This window comes from Euleptes europaea, chromosome 7 (genome assembly GCF_029931775.1).
Source record: "Euleptes europaea isolate rEulEur1 chromosome 7, rEulEur1.hap1, whole genome shotgun sequence".
In the NCBI taxonomy this organism is placed as follows: Eukaryota; Metazoa; Chordata; class Lepidosauria; order Squamata; family Sphaerodactylidae; genus Euleptes; species Euleptes europaea.
The window spans coordinates 10,926,080-10,952,737 of record NC_079318.1 but is presented as its reverse complement, the minus strand read 5'-3'; the positions used below and the strand labels follow the sequence as shown (position 1 = coordinate 10,952,737).

Genomic DNA, 26,658 nt, shown 5'->3' with positions numbered 1-26,658 from the left:
TATTCTTACAGGCATATCTGCAATGGTGTCCTATACAAGGTGAGTGGAGCTATTTCATGGACAATAGGTTATTAATGGCTATTAATCACAACTACCAAGGGGCAATGCACCTCTGAATGCCAGCAGTGAGGCAACAGCAGTGAGGCAACAATCAGTGGGTAGAAACATTTAATTTTGTGACTGGGGGGGAAAGGAAAATAGATTTTTTTTAATGGGTTGATTAGAGTGACTCCAAATGCTGGCACATTAAAATGATGTTTATCTGTATGCAGGCAGACAGAAAAAACATGTTCTTTGTGGCCTCTTAATCAAAGCCAACTCTGGGAGAAGCCAGTATAATCATACTGAGAAGCCTATGTATTGTATGGAATACAGTACTACCACCACTAAAGCTGTTTAACTAAAATGTGAGAAAGTACAAAGCTGCAGTGGTTTTGGGGTGGGGATGAGTCTATTCACATACACTAGAGAATCCAGTAAATCTCCACCCAAGCATAACTCATAAATGACCTCACCAGTTTCCTAAGCACACTCAACATGTCTTCCTGCCTGTTCACGGTATAGCCAACCTATGATGTCAACAGTCCACCTGCAAACATGCTGCAACTCCAGGGTCAGGGTCACAGAGAGAATGATATAAAAGCCATGCCAGTGTTAATTAAATGCACCACTTGTTTTACTGCCAATTTCCTCTGATACATATTTTTCCCCTAGAAAGACTTCCCCATTGCTTCTGTTAAAAAAAAATCCAGGCACTGTTTACTCAATGCAAAGATCATATAATAATTGTGCAGTATTGTAAGAGAAGTTGCTTTATATTTTCAAATTAGAAGAATATAAAGTGAGATCAAGCTGCTTCTGTTATTGCTGGCTAATACAGATGAGACAGCAATTAGTAACTCATCAGCCAGTCTGCCTGACAATTTATTGGCATAAGAATTTACAATGCTGTTTTAATAAAGGAACAGCAACACACAACTTAGAAGCATTTTTTTTAGAAAGAGAGGTCTGAAGCTTAATTTTAGAAGTTGCAATGTCTGAGCCAATAATGATGGGAAATACCATGTGTTTGAAGGTGTTATGCTGTAATAGTGAGCTCGTTGTTCAGACAAGCCATATATCTAGGTCACCTCTATTAGACCTTTCTCAGATCCCAGCGGTGGGAGAACCAAGCTGACAGTGTGGGGTGGGAAACAGGGCACTGCCTCTTCCTATCGTCCCTTAAAAAATCCAGATTCTGAATTGGAGAAACACAGGGTTGGAACATAGTCTCCTCCTCAAGCCCAATTATTGGCTTCAACTTCCTTCCTTCCATTCATTTTGAATTTGGCTTGGAGGGGAGGAGCCTGGCTTTGTCTTCATCTCAATTCCTACTTTGCTGAGTTTGGCGCAGCTCTACATCCACCAAAGCAGGCATAGGCATGGCAGGCTTTGCAATTTTTTGTCCCTCCCCTGTTGTACACCTCTTGATCACGCATTCAAAAAATTGAATGCATGGTCGAGAAGGCACACCTCCACCTGACGGGCTGCCAAGCAGAGAGAGGGGGGGAGGGGGGAGAGAGAGAGGCGTGGGCTTTGGCGCTCTTCCGCTGTCGATGGAGGGGGTGCATTGTCGGGTGGAGGGGGGAGGAGGAGGGTGAGGGGAAGGCGGAGGAGGGCAGGGGGAGAGAGAGGTGTGGGCTCTACACTCTTCCTCCGCCGCTGCCTCTGTCCCTCTAGACCCCTTCACCCTGTTGCGTTCTCCTCCTCTCGCGGTACTGGGTGCTTCGGCGGCAGAAGGAAGGAAGGGGAGTCGAATCCGCGCATGTACATGCACCAGAGAACTCTCACGATTGTATCGTTTTTTAATTGCGAGAAGGCAGGGTTAGGAAAACCTGGTTAAGTTTTGGGGGAAGGTGGGTTAATCCCATGGGAGGGAGGCTCCCGCAATTTGCCACAGTTGTGGGAGACTCACACAACAAAACGGCGATGCGTTAATGACTATAGTAAGAGCAAAAGGTGGAGAGGTGAGATGGGATAAAACCCTGAACATCCTTATCCTCCTAGTCCTCATTAAGCTTATTGCTAAGGGCGGGGCCAGATCTGCTCAACAGAATAGAGAAGCTATAGATGGGTTGGGGGAAGGCATTTAGGTGGAGAGTGAGGATGCCGAGTGAAGTAGAAAAAAGGAAGAGAGAAAAAGGATAGTTGGAGAGGGAACATATGAACCTCCCTTATGCTAGATCAAACCACTGGTCTTTCCAACTCAGTCCTGGATAGTCGACCAGCAGCAGCTCTCTGAAGAAGCCTTCCCCAGCATCTGCTACTTGAGATTCTTTAATTGAAGATGCCAAAGATTCAGCCCAGGACCTTCTTCATGCTGCTGCTATTGAGCCATAACTTCACCACCCCCAAGCTGGGCCTTACTTTGCTAGTAAGAGTTCACTGACCTTTGACTATTATATAACTTGTAAAGATATAATAAATTATTGGAGCAATAAATCAAAAGTTCAAAATAACTTTGGAAAATATTTTAAATGTCAGATCCTAGGATGCAAATTAAAAAGTCAATTTATTATATGTTCTTAAAATGAAGGCTGCTAAACAGTTTTCACCTTAAAATAATGGGAAGAAACAAAGGATCAGCCAGGTATGACCAATGACATAGCAGGATAATTCCTGACATAGGCCAACTCTGGAACTCAGTCGACAGGTACATAGCCTCCAGTCAAATGCTTTACAAATGGCCAAGTCTAGTCATATTCATGGATGAATGATGAATAATACCCATGAAGGACAGCAGGGCAGTCTTGCAAATGTGGGTGAGTATACCATATTTTCAGTAAAGGTGTAGCAGGTACCATTGATCTCTGTTATGGATTACTCACATTGCATCATCTTTAGACACAGGTTTTTGGGGCCAAATCATTGCACAAAATTCTACTCCTTGCACCTTTTAACTCAGAACATAAAGGTCAGGGAGCAAAAAGAGCACTGTGTGGGTTTGGAAGAGGACCAGACCTGGGCAGCTAATATCTTGGTCATTTCAACAATGTTATAATTTAGCATTTAGCCTTACTCATAACATTCCAGAAGACATGAACTAGTTTCCCAAGAGTGCGCAAAAGGGCTGAAGTCACATTATGGATGACCACTCTCAACGGAAGTGCTAACAGTTCACCGCACTTGTGGTGAAATGAATGTTTCCTGGCTGGATACATAGAAAGAATACCCCCAAGGCCAGAGAGTCCTGATGACGGCACTTCCTGAATGCCAAACAGACATCTACTCAGGAATCCCTTCCTTCCTTGCTGCCTGTCAGTGGTAATGCAGAACAATAAATCAGAGGCTTGCAATCAACTTCGAATGTGCAGCCGCATGTGAGGAAGCCAGGCTATGCTCTGGGAAGATTAGATAACACCAGAAGAGGACTCTCTTCTAACATAGATTGGTTCTTGGTCTCCATCTGTAGTACAGCTACACATGTCATCTTAATAATTATTAATATGCCATGCCATACTTTTTCCAAGTTGATGGGGCAAGATAAACCAGCAACTCAGAAAAAGGGAACATGTTGTCAGGATTGTTTAGTGTCAATGCCTGCCATGATGTATATAGTAATTTACTTGTAATGGTAACCAGGTCAAAATCTGAATTCCTGTAGTCTGAATCCCGGGCGGGAGTTGAGAACGTGGATCTCTGTGTGTGTAGGGGAGGTTTCCAAGAATTCGCACAGCACTGCAGAAGAGTGACCTGAGAGGCGCAGATAACACTAGAGGCCTCGGGGGAAAGAGAAGCCACCTGGCCATGAGGGGGATGGGATCCTGTGCCGACTATAACAGGAGCCTATGAGAAGGTATTGGTCATTAGAGTTTTTGTGCTTGTACCAGAGATTTTCTGATTGCTCCTTGGAATTACAATAAACCACTGGTTACTGCTGCATAACTACTGAGTGCCTGTGATTATTGGAATATTGCCGGGACAACGAGAAATCTGATACATGTTTTGCACTATAAACCATCAAAAGGGGTCTACCTATGAACAATGCCAGAATCCATCATGCACAGAGCTTTTGCTAACACAATGTAACTTTTACTTTCTTTTTCTTCCCTTTGGATATATTCTCACGACATATCACAAATTGTTTTGCAGACTCCAACCGTTTCAAATGTAGTTTGTCATGACTTTTTTGTTTGGGTTGGCACTCCCCCACTAAGTGTCACTGGCTCCCAGGTTGTATTGTTACGTGTATTTATATGCAATATGAATTTGTTTGAACACTTTATATATACTTTATGTTAAATGCTGTTTTAATGTCTCATATCTTTTTATGTTTCCCACTTTGGGGACCAGTTTTGGGGGAAAGGTGGCACAGAAATGTTTTAAATAAATACATAAATAAATGTAACATGTAGTGCTGCTGTTAGAGAAACACAAAGGCTCTTGAACTCATAAAATCAGTACTGTGGCTCTTTGGATTTTGGTCACTAAGATTTGCTAATCTCTCATTAATACTATACTTGCCATGTTGGTAGTGTCTCAGGCCCAGATTAGATAGGTAGCAGGAGAGCCACGTGTGTAATCTACTGCAGTCGCATAGGAAATGCGTATGGGGGAAGGGGTCCAATTTAAAGAAAAGAGATGCCCTGGTGAGAACTGCATACCTCTTACCCACAGCCCTTCTTCCAAGGCAAATAATACTAGAAAATGAACCTGCCTGAAAATTGTTTGGGAAGAAAATCTATAGGAAAGGGTGGGGAAGGATCCATTTTATTTGCCCTCTCTCACATTTTGCTCCCTAAATCTGGACTCCTTCCCTTCCTACATGACTTGAAAAGATCAGGATTTGACATTAATTAATCTAGTTTGGCCGTCACTCTTTACACTTTCTTTCAGTAGGATTCTCTGGCATTACATGAAGATCTCGCAAGCCCAACAGCAACAAAATCAGCTGTTTTCAAAACTCTTTGCTTGATGTGTGTGCATGTGCATACATGCATATATATTGCATTTAACATATTACAGACTGCTTTTGTCCTCACTGTCCAAAGGAAGCAGACATTAGAATAACTTTTAAGATAATGAAAATGAATTAGTAAGTAAAACAAACAAACAAACAAACCTCCCAAAGCTCACCTGCCAAAGCTACTTTGCTGACCTTGGTAAAACAGAGTTTCACTTACCTGTAACTGTTGTTCATCTGGTGGATCTTCTATGCAGTAACACATTGGGGGTCTGCGCAGGCGCAGGCCAGCCATGGATAAGATTTGTCAGCTTCTAGCAAAATCAAAAGTGAGAGTGCTCCCCCTCCCCTCGGGGCATGTAGCCTTCCCGCCCAGCGGTCACATGACCCAGGGGGAGGGAGCACTCTCCCCTCCAGTTCTACAACCTGCTGCCACGGAACCATAACCACATGATTATGTGGGGAAGGAGGGAGGGATGTGTTACTGAATAGAAGATCCACCAGATGAACAACAGTTACAAGTAAGTGAAACTCTGTTTTCATCTGCGTGGCTTCTATGCAGACCCACATTGGGAGAGTAGCGAGCTCGGTTACCCGGATGGCGGGTGTGGGACAGACACCGAAACAATGACTGCAAGACGGCACGTCCCAGTGCAGCCTCTCTAGATGAATCCACGCGGACCGCATAGTGCTTAATGAAAGGAGAAGGGGTCGACGACGACGACGCTCAACAGATGTCTCAGAGGTCAATTTTAGACGAAAAGATGACGAAGGCAGCATAAGCTCTTGTGGAGTGCACCTTGATCATGTCCGGGCCATCCACACGTGCTCTCTTATAAGACAGTTTAATGGTTGAGGTAATCCACCTGGACAGGGTCTGCTGGGAGGCTCGGTGACCCTTACGGTGGTCGTTACAGCAATAACAATTAATGTTTTCCCTGCAAACAAGGTTCTTTGTGATAAGAAGGGAGGGACCTCCATACATTTAAAAGTATAGAGCCCTCTCCGCATCGGAAGAAGGTTTTGGCAATAACACGGTTAAGACGATACCTTGTGAAGAAAGAAAGCTCGGGTTTCAACACCACTTAATCAGCGTAAAACTTAGTAAACGGTGAGGAAAGACAAAGAGCCGCTAAATCTCTGACATGACTGGCCGAGGTGATTGTGACCAGACAGGCAGTCTCATAGGATAGAAAAGAGGGGCTCCCGGTGGCCAAAGGCTCAAACGGTGTTTCATGAGTTGGGACAACATGGAGGGAAAGCTCCACTGAGGAACAGGTGGAGATACCCAGGGATAGAGGTTGATGTGTCCCCGTAAAAAAACTTCTGTGAGTCTGGGTGTGAAAAAAGAACACAGAAAGAGAGTCCAACTCAGCGTGAAGGGCCGAATTGTAGTCGAGGTAGCCAAAAATTGACGACAGGAAAGAAGCAGCTCTGGACAAATCATTGTCAGCAGCCCACAGGGACAAATGTTTCTGCTTGGCATCAATAAAAACGTCTCGTGGACAACTTAATGGGGTGCAGCAGCACCTGAGCCACCCTATCTGACCATAGATTACATAGAATTCTCCATGCTGCCAGCTTGATTCTGGAAGGAATGTGAGAAATATCTTGGGGAGGAACAGTACTCCCTTGAGTCAGGGGCATTAGAATCATGGACTGGGATCTCCTAGGCCAGACGGTGCTACCAGGATGCCACTTGTCCTGTCAGTCCAGATCTTGAACAGAACCTTGCCCAGCAAGGGGAAGGGGGGGAGACCAAGTAATTGGAAAGCGTCCCCCATGGAGCGTGGGCTCACCCCCACTCTGGAGCACCATAGAGGAAACACTGAATTGTGCTGAGTCATAAGAGATACATTTGCGGGGTGCCCCAGATTAGGAAGGGTTAACGGAGACAAGTGAGCTTGTGACAATCGTCAGGGTGATAACTTACGAAGTCTACGAGAATGTAACTCGTGCCTGCCATGTGAATGGCAGTGACAGTGGAGCCATGTGTTATGGCCAGGTCCAGACTGCAATGGCTTCTGTGCACAGCAAATGGACATTGTGCCGCCCTGTTTGTGCTGGGCGGTGCTGTCCATTGTGACCTGAACACGTTGATCCTCGAGGACCCTTGTAAAGGAACAGAGAGCAAGCCTAATAGAATGAAGCTCAAGAAAGTTAATGTGCAGGGTAGACTCTTGAGCAGGCCAAACACCATGGGCCTTAAGAGCCGTACAATAAGCTCTCCATTCTATTAAGGAGGCGTCAGGAACAATGAGCTTGTGGAGCAGGTGTTTGGAAGGCAACTCCGGCCAAGAGGACCACCAGTCCAAGGAGACAAAAATCGATGTAGGGATAAACAGCTTTTTGTATTGAGCGTCAATGTTCAGCTGGAATGCTGTCAGAAAACCGAGTGTGCAGGGGGAGCATCCGCAGACGAGCAAAGGCAACAACTGCAGTGGAGAAAGCCATGAGTCTCAAGTAATGAATTTTAGGGGTCGTTTGGAACCTTTTCTAGAACAGGTTAACTAACTTCCAAATGGAGCGTATTTCCTGTATTAGAAGGTAAGCTCTAGCTGTGGCCAAGTGCAGGTGGGTACCATGAATCTATGACCTTAGAAGAGGTCAATGGAGACTTTTATAGTTGACCAGGAGACCCATGTCGGTTAGGACGGAAAATAAGAACCTCCGCCTGACTAGCAAAGGCAGGCTCTGAGTAACCGACTATCGACCTGTTGTCTAGGTATGGAAAATGACACATCCCTGCAGGGTGTCAGGTCCCAGGCGGGGCTAGGAGGCTGGGTAGTTGTGCGGTCCAAGGTCGAGTCAGTGGAGATCAAAACAGGAGTCCAGACGTGTCCAGAAGAAGAGTCGTGAATCAAGCCGAGGGTCAGAGTTCCAGGAATTCAAGCCGGTCAGAGAGAGGGTCAGAAGCCGAAGTGGATGCGAAGCAGCCCGGAAACTGAATCGTTGCTTCCACGGAGACACCTTTCAACAGCCTGGGATTATGTGGCCCTCTGGTAGTGTGCTCATTAGCCCCATCAATTACCTAGCCTGGCTCCTCTCAGTATTCAGGGCTTTGTGTCCATCTATACTCCCGTGCCTGCTTGCGACGGGTAGCTAAGTCTTTGCGTAATCTTTCTCGAAGCCTATCTATCTGTGAGGGTGAATCTTCTATCCTTGCCGGCTGACTCTCCTCATCGTTAATCATGAGAGGAGTGGAAACTTCTGTCTCCGACGGAGACAAACTGCCAACTTCAGAGGAGACAGAGGGCCCCACCTCTGCCTCTGTTACCAACTCAGCCAGGATCTGTGTCTGTTCAGTATCTAGATCCCTGATGCTCACGACACAGGGCCAGGTGTGTAACTCCCACCGATAAGCACGTCATGAAGGTGTGAGGTGCCGTAGCACGACCAAGGGCGAACTGCATATCCACAGTGCTTGCCCTTGAAGAGAAAACACGACAGAGTCCGCAGTCTTTGAGGATTGCAATGTGCAGTATGCATCATGCCAGCCCAACGGCAAACCCCATCTGCTCATTTGGGAGTGGCAGGACCTTGGGTATTTAACATATGAGCAACATATGAGTTTGTGGATCTTGACCGCGTCGTCAAGTCCCCAGGTCTAGAGAGGGGCGCTCCCCCTCTTTCTGTTAACTAGGGAGAAACGGGAATAGTACCCGTAGTCCCAATCAGAGGGGACCTCCCGGATGGCCCTTTTCCGTAGAAGTTCCTGAACCTCCTGTAGGAGTTGGGCAGGAGCCGGCGACGTAGTGCAAGCTGGAAAGAGGTAAAGAAGCAGCATCTCGAGCTCAATAAGGCATCCGTGCTTTATCATCTTGAGAATCCAATTATCATCAGTGATGGACATCATATACTGGAACAATCAGACAACCGGTCTGTGAAACGCACTTGAGCATCTAGCCACGCCTGCTTGTCTTGAGAGATGGGCTAGGACCCTTGCTGGTCTAGGAGTCCCCGAAAAAACTCCTTATCCTGCTGGGCAGAAATGAGATTGGGGTGGAAGGTACCTTGGTACCTGTATAGGCGAGATGTTTGAGACTGGCTGCCAAAGTGTGTTGGTTGTAAGCTGGCACAGTGGGGCGATGCCCAAGGGACGAGGCCATGACCTTGCCGGAAGGGTCCGCAATGTGACGCGCCGCAATAAACTGCTATTTGCCGAGGGTCATGTTTATGCTCTGAGCAGTTTAGTCTGATGGGTGTTGATCCTCCAGTAGAATACTAATTTGGGATGAAATTCCATCCCAGAGGGCATATTAGTATCTGGCCATGACTGTCATGAAATAGAAATGTGAAAACCAGTGGCACTGGAAGTATAAACTTTCCTGTGTAAAGCATCCAGCGTGCGTCCCCCCTGGTTAGGGGCAAGGAATGTGAACATGATCCATATTTGCCCGACAGGGCTTTGACCACCATAGAATTTGGGACAGGCTACTGGTAAGGAAAATAACCATCCTCACAGCGGATCTTGTAAAGGCTGTCAACTCTTCTGGTGAAGAGGGAGCCAAAAATTGGCTTGGTCCGATTAGAAACGACGACCTGCAAATGCTTGTAACCATTGGAAGGGCACAGGACCTGCCTCTGAGGAATGCAATGTACCCATGATGGTCGTTGTCCAAGACGTCAGGGAGGGAATATATATCAGAACCTTAGCTAGACGGATCAATTCTACATATAATCTCACATCCCCCGAAGGGGATGAGATTTAGTATTTCCTGCAATGTCCACAGGTGAAAGTTGCAAAGTGCGGAATTCCGGGTCAGAGACCTGAGTAGCCATTGCATTGGACTCAGAATGGACCATATCCTTTAATGTAGAAGGAGACCTTTGTTGGAAGAGTCTCCAGGGGGAGTCTTTGCCTCAGCAACGTACGGTTCCGAGAAGGCACATTCTCTCTCCGTGGCAGCAGAAAGAGAACGGGAGGGGGGAGTGCTCCCTCCCCCTGGGTCATGTGACCGCTGGGCGGGAAGGCTGCATGCCCCGAGGGGACGGGGAGCACTCTCACTTTCGATTTTGCTAGAAGCTGACAAATCTTATCCGTGGCTGGCCTGCGCCTGCGCAGTCTCCCAATGTGGGACTGCATAGAAGCCACGCAGATCAACAATGAAAACAGTTCTCCCAAGAGTATCTTTTTTAAAATATAAAGAGAGAATCTAAAAGACAGGATTAAAACTGAGGACATATTACTCACCGTTCCGACTAGAGGATAAATAAAACCAGCCCCGATGCTGGCCCTCACATCACTAATAGGCAGGATGAAGCCTGTTGGAACGCCTTTCCTTTCAGGCATATGTGACAGGGACAGGTGAGTTTTAGCCATACAGATTGGCAGATTTCCAAATCCCTGAGAGAAGGAACAAACAAACAGAAGGCCAGATTATAGTCAAGACTATGTGTACTCTGCATTTAAAAAGAAATCCTTACACAAAGAAATCCAAGTTCAGTGACCAGTATGTCTGTTAGCTGTATCTCTTTTAGTTTCTGTAACCAATTCTGCTTCTCTCAGTGCCACTCAAAACAAGTCTACTCAGATCCCTACTTGATGGGGCTTACTCCCAGGCAAGTTTTCTTAGGATTACACTGTATGAGTCCTAGGAACAGACAAGGAGTGGTACAGAGTGCTGAAGCCCTACCCTCTGGCCACAAGTACATTTTCATGCATGGGGAAGAGGAAGTGCTTCTCTGCCCCAGCTTCTGTTACAGTTAACTGAACAATGCAGCCTTCAACTTGGAGCCTTCAACCAGGGATATGCAGGAGGGCTTATTATTCTCTACTTGGGCAGTTTCACCTGTAATGCCACACTGGTTTAATATTACACAACTGACAGTGCAATCCTCTTTGAAATTTATTTAAGTGAATGGGCCTAAAGGGTATAACTCTGTTTAGGATTTCACTGTGAGCCTCAGGACTCATTGTCTCCCTGTTCTCCTTCTGAACTTTATATTAATCAGGGGTTGGAGGGCAAGCATGAATGACCTTAGGCAGTTCATGAGAGGAGGGGCATCTTGGGCATCTTCTGGGCATGGAGTGGGGGTCACTGGGGGTGTGTGGGGGAGGTAGTTGTGAATTTCCTGCATTGTGCAGAGGGTTGGACTAGATGACCCTGGTGGTCCCTTCCAGCTCTATGATAGTTTGCCTGTTTGGATAAAATAGTAAATTAAGATTTCTGCTAAATGTCTCTTGAGAACATCGGTTCCAAGGGTGGTGGAGAGTGAGAATCTCAAAGTCATGCACTTCCAGTTTGCACATATGAATGTGTGCATTTGCTGCCTCATGCATCACTTCCACCATTTATGTAGAGCCTATAGATGGCACATTTCTCAACCATCTTTCAAACAAATACTCAATATAGAAATTAAGAGGAATTACACCTGTGATTCATCCAACTGCACACGTCAATGCTGTTTTTACCTGTTGGCTATAACGATCTATTTGAGACTGTGCGGCTGGAGACAGTTCTATATCTTGAGCTCCATAGACGTTCTGTGCTATGATCCTTATTTTCTCTGCAATGGGAAGCTGTGGAAACAAAGGAGATGACAAAGGTTAACACGTTTGCAAGAACCTTCCTTGCACTCTCTTAGGCTGAAGGTTTGTTCAACTGGTTTCTGGGGCAGATTTTGCACTGAGTTGGGTAGGTCTTCCTGGAGAAACAATACACAGTGCTAATTGTTATTAAAGGTGTTTGCTGTGGTAGAAAGTGGCTTCTGATGTCCTTTTTCAGTGAGAAGAAGAAAACAAAAGGCTGATACAGATTTATTTATTGGTGAGAGACCCAAAATACAGACCACATTGTACAGACAATAAGCCCACCACATCACATGCTAGGATGTTTGGTTTTTAACCATTTGACTTCTTGGTCATGAGTGTGGTGTGGTTTTCTTCTGCCATGCATCATTATAAGTGGGGGAAATCCCCATATTTCCTCCATGGCTGGATGGCGATTTGTATTAGTAATCTGTGGCTAGTGACACTGAGATCATTTATGCATGGTCGCTTTAACCTCCTTTATTCCCCGTTTCAGCCAGGATCAAAGTAACCCAGGTTGGGGAAAACTGTTTGCATTGGCTGGAATGATCAGGGATGAAACTGTGTGCTAATGGAGGCCTGAATACAGAAAAGCAGTCTCCCAAGCTCAAATCAAGTCCTACCCCTTTAAATGCTGCTCTGTAATTGGCTTACTTCACAGTACTCACCCTGAGAGAAGATTTCCTTCCCCCAGACCCAACTGCTGCATAAAAAAGCATTTTAAGAACAAAAAAACGGAGCAATTTGTTTAAGAACAAAAAACGGAGCAATCTTGGGGGGGGGGGGAATCCAAGTCTCATTTTTAAAAAGCCTTCCTTTTGCTCAGAAAGAGCTCTGAGGTAGCAGAAAGCACTTGAATCCCTGCCTCTTTACACACTGCTTCGTGATTGGCTGTAAGAGAAGCCAATCTTCTGTGCTTCCCCCTATTCGGCTATCTACATGCTGCCTTGAAGAGAGGTTGGGAAAAGGGTGGGGTGAAGCTCAACCCGAGAACAGAGTATGCACGCTCTGTGACTCCAGAATGAGCCAGGAAGAATGGTTTAATTCGGGCCAGAAGACGAATGGGAAAAGTTGGGTTTGTTTTGTGTTGAAACAGAGTTGAGCTTCCAAGGAATAAGGTAATGTGCATACTGAAAAATTTGATCCTGGCTGAAACAGGGAATAAAGGAAGGTAAAGCGACCGTGCATAAATGACCTGAGTGAGAAAATAGTCTGTCAAGTTACAGAATACCATGAACAGATTATTCTTTCAAGAAACAATTTATTTTCCTACTTTTTCTCTGTGGTTTTCCAATTTCACCATACCAAGTGTCGTTTATGTACTTTGAAATAAACTGCATTCTCATGAGGGTTTTTGTTTTTGAAATTACTGATATTTTCAGTATTTATTTTCTTTACAGAGTAACTGGGTTCTTATCTCTCTGGTTATGTTTGCTTGTATATTGTGTGATGTGGTACTTTGTGATGATGTAATCATAGTGTTTTATGTTGATTTTACTGTGTAAAATGAATCTTTCAAAGGGTTTTTCCTTCCTTTCCCCGCATTGTGCAGTGGTGGCATGTATGTGCACTCAGTGGAGGTATCTTTTTTTAAAACAAAAGCAACTGAGGAATGAACAGTAGTAGAGAATGTGTGAATACAATTTAAATTATACACAGTAAGGGCTTGTTTTAAGCTCCCTTCTACTCATCTACACTTGTAAATTAACAACATGCTGTCATATTACCTTTTTAAAAGAGGTGTTTAGAACCTTGAATGTTGAGGAGGACAGAAATGCAAACAAATGAATGACTCCCTTGGAAAAGGAGAGACAAAGGATACAGAAAAAATCTTGTTTTGTTTTTTTAAAGCCAGGGTTAACTCAAGTAAGCTTCCCTGTATAGCAGTGGTTTCCTCAGCCACATTTCATTTCATGATTAAGGAGAAGCTGTAGAGAATGCCTGATCATCACAACAGAGGGAATTTTATAGTTGGATGCCTTAGAAATCAATAGTGCATCGATCGAGCCATGACTGGCTTATGCTGCACTAGCTTTGATTGCAGCAGTTGTGTCTGTAAAGCACTTACAAGATCACTTAGGTGAAAAGTGCCATAGAAATGGAATGCTTCAAGGCTTCCTTGTAAAATGACAGGGTTTAACCTGACCATTATCCAATTCAGGAAGAATCCCAACAAACAGAGGGAGAGCAAATCTGCTAAAGTTGACACTCTCAATTAAAGCTGAAATATACGTATCCAAATAAAGTATCAAGTTGCTTGTTGGAATATTCACGTATAGCTTACAGGTGCAGCAGATGACTGTTCCTTTTCTGGGCTCTTTGTTCATTCACATCCTATCATCTTCCAGTTCATCTTAACCCTGTGTGTCTTGTTTAGGCTACAGATGTTTTTCCACATGAACATGAAGCTAATGGGAGAGATCATCTAGAGATTTGGGCTGGGATGTCAACAATATGCAGGTGATATTCAGCTCTGTCTCATCCTTCCAGCAGATCTTAGTATTCTGGCTGAAGGCAGAATTCTTGCTGGAGTGGGTCATAGGGATCATATCACTCCAGTCCTGTTCTACCTACACTGGCTCCCAATCTGCTTACTGGCCCAGTTCACGTACTGACTGTTAAAGCCCCACATGGCTTGTGGCCAGCATACCTTAAGGACCACCAACTATCATATGAACCTACATGACCACCACAGACAACTTCTGAGGTCCTGCTTTGGGTGCTGCTGCCATTTGAGACTATTAGGGTGGCAACCTGGGAGAGGGCCTTATCTGCTGTGACACCAAAATTATGTAATTTCCTTTCCAGGGAGATTAATCTGTCCCCTTCTACCACTGTCTTCCACCAGCAAGTAAGAACTTTTTTGTTTTGTCTAGCATTCCCCCACTGCCCTGGTTGACCTCTGGAATGAGGAAATGACCAGGGCAGTTGACACTAACACTCCCAGGCTTTCTCTCTCAAGTGTTAGAACTTAGCCTCTTGGTTTACTGTTGAGCTGTGAGCAATGAAAAGACAAGGGAAATGGTTACAGTGACAGTGGAGGAAGACTCAGGATAAATCCGATTACACACGGGCCAAAGTTCATTTCAAAGTGTATTATGTGGCAGGGATGGTGAGCAAAGAAACAACACTTTCCTACCACCATTGCGTCTGCACAGCATAGGCCAGTGGAGCTGTCCTGGGTGGTCAGAGAACTGTTGGGATCTGGATTGCCCGAGGAGGTGGACTGCTCAGTGGCCCACTGTGACTGTTTTGCTCAGCATTTTGTAGATAAAATCTCTTGCATCTGTTCTGACTCGGACTCTACATTAGCAGTGGCAGCATTGGATGGTAACAGGGTGCCAACTTGTCCATTTGTTTGGGATACTTTTCAGTTTATTCAGTGTCAGGATGTGGACAGGGTCCTTGGAAGTTGGAGGCTGTCCACCTTCCTTGCCCTTTCTAGTTACTTATATCTGTTGGGGGACTGGCTGACTGGGTTTGAGAGGTAGTTAATGCTTCCTTAACAGAGGGAGTGGTCACCCCAGTCTTGAAACTGGCTGTGGTGTGTCCACTTTTAAAGAAGCCTACCCTGGAGATTTCAATAATTATTGACCCGTCTCAAATGTTCCATTCTCTAGCTCGGTGATTGAATATAAATGGTGGCTGGACAAGTCCACGCTTTCTTGGACAACACAAATTGTTTAGATCCCTTCCAGTCTGGTTTCAGCCCTGGTTATGGGGCTAAAACAGCCTTGGTTTCCCTTATGCATGACTTGGGCTGGGAGATGGTCAGAGGAAATGCGACTGTTGATTTTCCTGGGCCTTTCAGCTGTTTTTGATCCCATCAATCATGGCATACTTCCGGACTGCCTATCTGGGATGGACTTAACAGTCCAAGGGGCTGTTAAGCCTCTTGGACTTTAGTCCATGGGGTCCCACAAGGTTCCATTTTGTCCTCTGTGGCTCTTTCACCTCTATATGGGACCACTAGGTGAGGCCATCTGGATATTTGGGCTGGGTTGCCACCAATAAGCGGATGATACTCGGCTCTATCTCATGCTTCCAGCTGATCCCAGGAAGGCTACAGAAACCCTGATCTAGTGCCTGGAGACTGTATTAGAGAAGGTGTGGGCTAATAAACTAAAGCTTAATCCCAACAAGATGGAAGCACTACTGGTGGGCTGACTCAGGATTTAAGGTATCACCCATTCTGGATGGGGTTGCACTCCCCGTGAAAGAACAGGCCCTTAGTCTGGGGGTGCTCTTGGACCCCGGCCTACTGCTGGATAAGCAGGTGGTAGTTGTGGCCTGAAGTGCCTTTTACAAGTTTTGACTGGTTATCCAGCTGCAGCCTTTCCCCAGCAGAACTGGCACCTGTGGCTCATGCCCTGGTTACATCTAGATAAGATTACTGCAGTACATTCTATGTGGGGAGGGACTGCCATTGAGAAGTGTTCAGAAAAGTCAATTAGTACAGAATGCTGCAGCCAGGATGTTGACTAGAATGGGTTGTAGGCACCATATCACTCCAGGCTTGGCCCATCTACACTGGCTCCAATTGGTTTCCAGGCACAATTCAAGGTGGTGGTCCTGACCTTCAAAGCTCTATATGGTTTGGGACCAACATACCTGAAGGGCCGCCTACTCCCTTATGAACTCAGCCTACCACTATGGTAATCTTTGAAGGCCCTGCTCTGGATGCCCCCACCTTCTGAGATTAGGCAGGTGGAAACCCAGGAGAGGGCCTTTTTGGTCATGCCACAAAGTTCAGGGGGATTTGTCTGTTCACTTCTATTGCCAACTTTCACCAGTGGGTGAAGACTTTTTGTTTCATTTGGCATTCCCTCATGATCCCTCCTTCCTAATGTTTTAGTTGTTGTTTTTATGTCTTTGTTTATATTTTAACTCTGTTTTTAATTTGTTTTGATTATGTGTATGGGGAGGGTTGATTTTAATGGGTTTAAAATGTGATTTTATTACATATGTTTTGAACTGTTCGCCTCCTTGGTGGCCCTTGTAAGGGCAGAAAGGTAGGATATAAACATTTGTAAATAAATATTAAATAAATACCCATGGGCAGAGCAATCCTGATGGGGAAGGTAAGCTCCTAGGAGCTGGCGTGACCCCTGCGGCAGTGTAAGTGCCCCTTGTGCTGGCTAAACTGGCACTTATGCCGCCACAGGGACACTTACGCCAGCTCCAGGGAGCAACACAACAGCACAAGCTGCCAGCGCAGCCTCACTGGCAGCTTTTCTGTGGTACAAGGGCTTGCACCAGGGCCAAAAGAAGTATTTCTAGGGGAAGGGGCTGACTTTAGTCAGCTCCCTGAGCTGTTTTGACCTAGGAACACCCTTTTTGCTGGTGCAAATTTGCGCTAGCAAAAAGGGAGGCATAGCCTTGTGCTATAGAAGAGTTTCACAGGGTTTTCACTAAACAAACATTTTCGGTTTGCTGTGCCAGGCAGCAAACCAATCAAGAGGTGGCACGGCTGCACTGTTTCCAGGTTTCCCCACTCAGGATTGTGCTGTTGTGCTATGTCAGTGCTCCTCTTACCAGCAACACTTAACAGTAAATGCAAGAAAGTTAAGAAACTTTGGATACAAATTCATCAAGAAATGCAGAAAGTTTTAAGAATCAAATTTCCTTTGAAACCAGAAACTAAGTTGCTAGGATTTGAGACAGATAACTTGGACTGAAACCATAGAGAAATATTTGGCTGTCTGACAACGGCGGCTAGACTAGTACTGGCAGCATCTTGGAAACAGGAGGATATTCCAGATTTGGAAATGTGGCAACAAAAGATGGACGAATTTGCGGTGATGGCCAGACTGACCAGCTTGATGAAAGAGAAGACGACTGAAGAATCCCAAAAGAAATGGGAATGTTATTTTGATTATGTTAAATGGAAAGGATAGATTGTCAGATATAAGGACCAACTTATAAAATTTACTATATAGTATAGAAGGAATTTATTATCTAAAATGTAGAATATAAGAACAATGTATAAGATGTTTGAAATGTAAGATGAAATAGACTCCCTGAAGGAGTGCAAACTGTGTGAATGTACGTGTATAGAATGTTTTTTCTTGAAAATGTTAATAAAATATCTTTAAAAAAACACTTAACAGTAATATTTATTACTATCATTACAGCCCATTCCTGAAATTTGGGCTGAAAGGCCTTAGGAGGCAGATGCCGGCCTCCGCCGACGTAGGGGCCCACACCACCGGCGCCCGCACGCAGGTGTGAGTGGCCCCAGCGCTGGCATGCAAGCCCGGATGTCGGTCCCCGGCCGCAGCAGAGCTGGGCCTGGACGCCGCCACAACCTCCCGCTGGCCTCTGGACGCCAGCACAGGCTGGGCGGCGAGCCGGGAGGCGTTCCTGGGCCGGGCGGGGCTGACATTAGTTGGCCTCTTGAGCCGTTTCAGCTCAGGAACTCCCCTTTTTGTTTTAACAAAGATACGCCAGTTTTTTACTGGTTTTTGGCGCCGGGTAAAGGTTTTGGCGGTGCCGAAACCTCTTTAGGAAGCAACGCCACTGGGTTGCCTCCTAAAACTGGCGCATGCATTCCTTTCAGAAATGCGCTGTTAGTCATGCCAAGAACCACATACTATAAAAATTGTTCACATGTTTTCCTTGAACAGCCATCTCTATTCACCTCCAAACTTCCATTCTCTGTGTAGTTCCTTAAAGGAATTGCAGGCCACCTAATATAGATAATGTATAGCTAGTATATCCTCAGTGACAGAATACTTCCCTCTGACTATAATAGGATTCCTGTATTTATTTCTTTAGCACCATCTACTATGCAGTGACAGACCTCCCCTGCCCACAGTTCCAGAGTCATTGGAATAGGAGGACAGGTGTCATTTTCAAAATCTAAAAAAACAGCCCTCATTTTACTAGTAACAGTGACAACATCACACAGCAACATGTACTTGGTTGTGAGATGATATTAGGCTGAAAGCACATTTTTATTTCGAGAAATGGTGCTGAAGCAGCAGCTGATTGATGTGGAACGTGGCTGCCACCTCAGTGAAAGTTACTGGGGGCACTTCTTGAATAGATGTTGGAGGACACCGCAGAGAGGAGCAAAGGAAGAGCAACTGTTTGAAAATGGGTTGAAGTGCTGCTGTCACTAAAGAGGGGAGAAAATGTTTGTCAAATGCTCTTCTTCATTTCAGCTCAGCCCCAGTAACTTCTAGGAAACTGCTTCCAGAGCCTTATCTTGTGCCTGCCTGAAGATCTTAAGACTGTGTTTATAATAACCTTCTCTGCTTTAAAATGCAGTTTATGCAATTATGTGAGTGCAGTAACTTTAGCCTTTTTTCTAATGGCATGCTGTATTATTACGCATATTTAGAAATTACATGCTTTATGTACGTGCAACTGGAGACTGAAAATGTATAGGTTCCCTTTGCAAGTCATACATACATTAATTATTAAAACTAAAAATTCCTGTCCTTGATCTGGCTGGCCATGGGAACAATGTGAGGGCTCCAATATCGAAAGTGCAAGCTTGGCTATTCAACTGTCCCCATAGCATGATTGTTCCCCTTATATCACCTCCTTAATTGGTACAGGTTGAGTATCACTCATCTGGACTGCTTGGGACCAGAAGTGGTCCATATTTCAGATCTTTCCATATTTTGGTGTAGTGGTTAAGAGTGGTAGTTTGGAGTGGTGGACTCTAATCTAGAGAACTGAGTTTGATTCCCTGCTCCTCCACCCAAGCAGCGGACGCTAATCTGGTGAACCAGGTTCGTTTCCCCACTCCTACACATAAAGCCAGCTGGGTGACCTTGGGCTAACCACAGCTCTCTTAGAGCTCTCTCAGCCTCACCTACCTCACAGGTGTCTGTTGTGGGGAGGGGAAGGGAAGGTGATTGTAAGCCGGTTTGAATCTTCCTTAAGTGGTAGATAAAGTTGGCATAAAAACAACAACTCTACTTCTTCTACACCCATGCTGCCCTGCCTTTCTGAAGCCTGGAGAGGCAGGGTGGCATAGATGCAAATCAGATGCCGGCTCGAAAGGTCTGGTTTTCAGGTCAGTCCAGATAAAGGATGTCCAGATAAGGGATACTCAACCTGTACTTCAAATACACCAAATAGGTGTATTTTGTGGATTTAAGTTGTAAACATAAAATGTGTCAGTGCAGACTTCTATAAGTAATTTGCAGCATAATAATACCAAAATTGAAAAAGCTTACCAACAGAGAGAATATACTGAAAGAGAGGTTTCTAAGCACTTTAGTTTATGAGAAAGCTATAAGAAATATCTTTAATTTAATCCTTGCCACTAGGTATCTTTTGAATGAGCTGTATGCTAAACTGATGTGGTTAAATTGTATACGGTGATGTTGCATTCGGGGCCTTTCATACATTCCCTCAAATACACTAAAATCTAATGAATGTTTAAGGTAATGCTTCATGAATAGCTTGGATGTCATTCCAGGAGACCATAGTGAGGATTTCAGCTGGCAAGGTTTGCCATAATGACATTAAACTTCTCTTGTGACTCTTATTACAATGCTACCATGTCAGCTGTCATTGTAAATGAGGAAGAAAAGTGCAAAACATGTAACTTTGGAGTATATTGTAGATACAGCCAAGTCCTAAAATTTGCAATGAAAAAAAAAACCATTCCATAGTCTATGCTTAGCACACTAATACCTGGAGTATAACATTCCTTGCTGCTTCACCGTCATACTTGGAAAATAAATGTTAAGCAGTGAAATATGTTGGAGCATGAGTATCAAGTCAGAGTGATTAGATTTAAACCACATTTGTTCTGAGTTTGTGTACCATAAACTAGTCACAAGTTACCATTAAAGAGCCTTAACTAAACATGGACAATGTGGGCCAGGCTCTGAAACTCTTTTGTGCACCCCTCAATGGCTGTGCCATTAAACTTCTTGCTCACACATTTCAGCTATTTTTCATTGCAATGCTATCTTATACACATTCTGGAAAGGCAAAAGACCACTGATAATTTGACTCTTAAGGGGATGTTTCAGGAAGCACATTACTTCTGCAGCCTCATCACATCATGGCTTTATACCACTTAAGCATATTCTACTTTGCAAAGTAACAGATTTTTATATTGGCGTGCAATTTCAGCCCCAAGGGCTGTCATAACTAGAGCCTGACCCTTTGGACCTAGAGCACATACTAGTATCTAGACAAGAGTGTGGCACCCAAGAGTAATGCAACTGGGCAATTGATCTAAACCATTATACTCAATTGTCACTGATAAGCACAGACTGGAACAAGTGATACAAGAATGCAGCGCTACTTAGGGACTGTTATCGCAAGCAAACCCACCTTCCTGCAAAGCTATCAGTCCCCTCCGTGTATCCCTGCTGCTTCCAGTGATGGAACTTTGTTTCATACTGGTACAATTGTTCCAACACATGACCAAAGAGGAAATGTACGACCGTATAGAAGGAGAGGATTTGTAGCACAGCCTGCGGAATGATTATTTCCTGGGCCTTTCATACATTTCTGCTGTTGGTGTACCAGGTCTATCTATCACCTGGAGATCAGTTGTAATCCCGGGAGATCTTCAGGACCCACATGGAAGTTGGCAACCATAGCAGGTGGGATTGCAGGGCGGTAAAATTGCTCTTAAAGTAAGTAGAAGGAAAAATGGCTTGTATCCTGTAAGTGTTTTCCACCGGCAGACGTTTTCTTCCAGTGTAATGAGCCTCTTCCCATTTAGCTTCTTCTGCCAAAGGAAAGCTCTTCTGGCAGCAGAACTGAGGTACAAGATGCAGGCTAGTACATGCCTACATATATTTCATTTTTTAGATGATACATTCACACTGAGAGATCAGTGTATATAAAGATACATCCATAGAAAATTATCCTTTGTAACCCCTTGTTCTGCTAATGTTTATATATGCATTGTAACATTAAAAGAACCTTCTTTGTTGATTTTAGTAGCTGTGTAGGGACAAAGGAAACTTGTTTTACTTTAATTCAGTGTACTACCTCTAAATCAAAATCATCAGATCAATTCATTAAAAAAAAAAAAAGTTTTCCTGAACATATGACCCAGTAATTGGAGTCAGCCTGTACTGATCAAAAATACTTCATGTCTACATAAATACATGGATAATTCAGTTCTTCTTACATTCAGTTTTTAGACAGATACTCTGTGTCATTAGTTTTTAAACAAAACTCTCAGCTGTCAAATGCAATCTTAAGTGAAATGGGCAGCCCACTCCTGAAGGGGATGTAGTTAATTAATGGCATGGACGGTTCAGCCACACCATCTCCAGAGAGGCTTCCCAGCTGGAACATGGAATTTTAGAAAGCATTTAAAATAAAAACCTGTGAAGCTCACCCACTGAGTTTCATGGGGCTATGCCAGCTATGTTGTTGGTGTAGCTCTGCGGCAGTGCAAAAAGGTGTTCCCGGGCCGAAAGGGGTTTGGAAGCTGCCTAAAGGCAGCTCTGCCCCTGGAAACACTGTGGAGATGCCCCTGAACTGGTGCGGGCTTCTGGGAATGCAGTAGCGCAAACACCTGAAACCTTTACCATTTCACCATTCCTGGGGCCGGCATAAGTGCCCCCACACTTATCATGGGGCAAAGTGGCATGGACACAAGTGCGGGGTCATGCTGGCTCCTATGCGGCTCCATTCCCCCCCCATTCAGGATTGCACGGTTAATGCTTTTGTAAAGTTCCATATTTTCTGGCTGCTCACAGAGACAATCTCATGATTTTTAAAAATGATTGTAGGCATGATGAATCAAATGTTCTAACATCTAAATACTTTTTCTTTCTAATGTATTTTCAGAAGGCTTCTGTGCGGAATGAGGTATTAATACATAACAAAATAGCCACAAAAATTTAATCACAAGTATGCAGTCATTGTGGTTTTACACTTCTCTTGGCTGAGAAAAGCAGCATAGATTCAAGAACACAATACCTCACATAACACTTCTGAAAATATGCTTCTGTATTCAGTTTGGCATTTAAGCCACTTCTCTAGCTTAAACTCTTTACCAATGGCATCATTTCCCTTAATATTTAGAGGCATATGCTTAACTTCTGTAAATGTAGGGTACATCCTAACAATATCACTTTTAAGAATGAGGCATTCTGTAGTCCAGTGTTGCCACACACTTCAACCTGCAGAACCCACCCACACTCCTCCATCTGTCCTAATAGGACTAACAGGAACCAGTGTGAGACCTTCTAGTTCTCAGGATTGCTTTCTCAAGGTGTGTGGAGTGATCCAGGTAGAACAGCCCAAACTTGGGACATTTCTTCTCCTTCTAGATGTGTGTTATATCATCATACTGAAAGTCCAAGAAGCCTGATATTTAGATGTGGTCCAGAAGGGTGCAGACACCCAGAATGCTACACTTGCAGATCTTTATAAGAAGACAGTACACCAGACTGCTCTCCCCAGCCTGGGAAACCTCATTAGAAAGCAGGGGATAGTGCTTACATTAGCCATCTTTTGTACTGGACAAAATGAGGTTGCCCAGATATGATTGATATATGAAATACACACTGTATATCAGTGGTACTCACTCCATGGCTCATAGAGAGCCAATTACCATCAACCAAAGAGCCACATGACTACTGTATGCCCTGTATGCCATCTCACCAAACACACTATAAGATGTATTAAATATACAGCTATAACCTTTATAGTTACCAAATTACTTCTGAGCAAATAAAGTTGTCTCTCCTCACTGCTCTTGATCCCTAGTCAGCCCTTGAATGAGGTGAAGGGTTTCCCTCTCTTTCTTCTTGCTCTTTCCTCAGCACAAGGCACAGCGGCTCAGACAAGACAGTGAGACTGCCAAGATCTCTGGAGGTGAGCGAGCTGCTTGTGCATTAATGGAGATAAACACCCCCCCTCCCCCGGCCAGCTTTTTCTTTTCCCAGGCGACTGCCAAGGTGGTGATGGTTTTACTCTCTTCTCTGTGGCCGGGCTGCTCTCCTTCCAACAGCCACTGGGGTGCTAGGATGAGAGTAAAGAGGCTACAGGGTGGGGGTTGTTGGGAGTGGATGGTCCCTTCACTTCCACCCCAGGCATGAAGGCTGCTGCTCATAGACTAACTGACTTCTAGTCTCTGCAGGAGCAGCTATTTCAAGCTGGGAGCGACCTGCCAACCATAAGCCCTACTGGGAAATGGCTTCACCCACTTTTCTGAAACATATGGCTGGTGCCACACTGGAGAACAGTGCCCAGAAGAGCAACAGGTGGACTTTCAAAGAGCCGCATGTGGCTCCAAGCCACTGAGTATCACTGGCGTATATATTTAAAAAAAGAAAAAAATATTTAACAATTCCCCCAACCCCACAGCCTTCAAATTAGCAAATGCTAAACACAGAAAATGTATAGTCTCAAAAGTTATCACTTAATGTGGACTGATTTGAGTTCTATATGTTTATCCAGATTACAGATGAGGAATAACAGGCATTTTCAAAATTAATTTAGGAAACCACGGCAAACATTTAAATGCTGTGCCATTTATTCATAACAACATACCAGAGAACTCTCTTCCCGTGAAAGCGTGCCATGAAAAACATAGCATGAAACAGTCAATGTAAGTTTATATTGAACATGACATGAGGTGTTACGGAGGTCACATTACATGCATACTTGCTAGTGCCTCAGTAGCGCTGATGCTACTCTGAGGAATAACAGACCCTTTACAGTTTTGCTACGAAGCACGTAGCCTTACTGAGACCAACACTTCAAGAGCATTCTTACCCATGCGGTGCTTCTCCAGTGCCTGAAGAGTGATGAAATAGGCTCTTTCAAACTGCCAGTCACTGAAATTATGCACAGGATTTACCTCTTAACTATATTTTAAGCCAGAATTGCAAAAAGCGACAACAACACACAGAGTGATATTTAGACATATCAGACACAAAGAACTGTCACTTCATTCTTTTAGAGCAAAATAATAATAACAATTTCCCCGCTTCTCATACAAGGAAAAGTTTCCTCATTTGAGGGCCGTGATGTAGTAGTTGAATGACTGGCCAAAGCAATTCTCACTTTTCATGAACCAAGGCCTAACATCACAATCCATGACCAAAAAAATCCTCATGGTGGATATCAACATCCCCATTTTAAATGGGCAGCTGCCATGGAGGAGATCAAGAAGCGGAAGCACCAGAAATAAACCACTCTGGCAGATGTGCTGGGATGGAGTGAGTTAGACATCCTGCTAGTTGGGACACTAAGGGCCAAAGTAGACATGACAGTGTCCTTGTGGCTGCCACAAGGATGCTACCATTTTAAAGTGATTTTAAAATGCTGCAAGGGCCTGAGCCAACAGCACAGCACTCTTGTCCCCCCCCACCTTTTCAAGTGCTCAAACACTGTGCACAGCTGTCTCAGCACTTGATAAAGTGCAGTGCAGGTGTGGGGGGATAAGGGTGCCTCAGCCACTGTGCTGCAGACCTGATCAGGATCAAATCCTTGTGACATTTTTAAATCACTTTAAAATGCCAGTGGAGTCTCCTTGGGGGCCACAACCACACTGTCATGTCTAGTTTGATCCTAAGTGGCTGACCACCCAAGAATGAGCATGGAGTGCAAGCTTGTGGTATGGGCAAGTGCTATGCCAAACTCACACGCAAGATGATGGTGTCTGATACCTAGGGATACCAGGTCTCTTGCCCTCACAGAAATCCCATCTGTTCCCTGCCAATGACTCAAAGGATGGTGAGGGGAACATTGGGAGAAATGGGGTGGGCATGCCAGCATTGTGCTAGTGTGCAATGTCATTTTTGGCAAAAACTGGAAGTGCTGTCATGATACCTGCAGGTGTCACTCCAGGAGTTGCTAAAATGCTATGGTTTAACCTGTGGTCTATGAGTCTTGGTAAATCCTAAAGCGTTCTCCCCAACATCACTTCCAGTTTTTACTGGGAGGCACACGAGCATGCAACATCTGTGTGCCTCCCCCCCCCCCCAATCTTCCTTAGGTGCCATGCTGCAGCCTGGCATCCCTACTGATACCACACAGGGGTCCTGAGATATCTATACCGAGCACATCTCAGAACACTGCCAGTACAAAGAACCTGCTCACCACTCCTTAACCACAGTGGGGGAAGCCACAAACAGCCTCTTCCCTTAACCCAGCCCACCCCACTATGTTCCCAGTCACACACTCTCTTTCTTATCACCTTACTGGAGAGAGGCCATTTCTAAGTTCCCTTTAACCAAGAATTGCTGTAGCTGGCCTGTGGGTCAGATCCAGCCCTTGGGGCAGTTGCATCTGGCCCCTAGCAATCTTACTAACCATTTAAGTTATATTGTTATTCACCGTGATACTTCCCTCACTGAACTGTCACCTGTTTCCCTGCTTCTCTTAATTCCCACAAACTACACTGTTACTGAGAACACAGTAGACCCATTTCCCATTGGGTAACCCCTGAAACCATTAATCTTAGGTTTCAACAGAACTGCTGGAGACACAGAAGAATTGCTGGGGAATATAGTGTTTATAAAATAAAACGAATAAGTACAAACTTTATTTTATGCAATACATAGAGCTCCACATACACAAACATAATCTTTCCTAAACCTATCACAAATATCTTCCTTTCTTAACTATCTCACTTTACACAAGCCCCAGCTGTTACCAACATATGTATCTTTACCCCAGTCCCATTCTCATATCCCGGCTCTCTCTCTCTCATAGGTTCTTTCTTCCTCTCATTCTGACACTTCACATGCACACACTTCCCCCTCCCGGCCAACATTCGTACCATTTAAGCCCCTTATCAAAAACTATGTACATAATTACAACCTTTATCATGCTATCTACCAATCGTATATGCATTACGTCACACTCACCATTTCACTTGAAGAGGGAGAAAAGAGAAAGAAATATTTTCAACTTGTAAGAAATAAAGATCCTCAGCCATTTTAACGTTGCTCTCTTTTTTGCATGTATCACATCTCTAATTTATAAATTACATAATATTGTCGAAGGCTTTCACGGTCAGAGTTCATTGGTTCTTGTAGGTTATCCGGGCTGTGTAACCGTGGTCTTGGAATTTTCTTTCCTGACGTTTCGCCAGCAACTGTGGCAGGCATCTTCAGAGTAGTAACACACTCAGTGTTACTACTCTGAAGATGCCTGCCACAGTTGCTGGCGAAACGTCAGGAAAGAAAATTCCAAGACCACGGTTACACAGCCCGGATAACCTACAAGAACC

General features: G+C 44.5%; 1 protein-coding gene across 1 annotated transcript in view; it reads right to left on the bottom strand.

The window, feature by feature from the left end:
* The window catches only part of MTHFD1L (methylenetetrahydrofolate dehydrogenase (NADP+ dependent) 1 like), a 188,239-nt gene that overhangs the window by 40,579 nt on the left and 121,002 nt on the right, over positions 1-26,658 (bottom strand). The window contains exons 21-22 of the mRNA XM_056853654.1: positions 11,358-11,465; positions 10,137-10,289 (exon numbers count right to left, since the gene is read on the bottom strand). Coding sequence (XP_056709632.1) covers positions 10,137-10,289; positions 11,358-11,465 — 261 coding nt within the window. The remainder of the gene's footprint in view (positions 1-10,136; positions 10,290-11,357; positions 11,466-26,658) is intronic.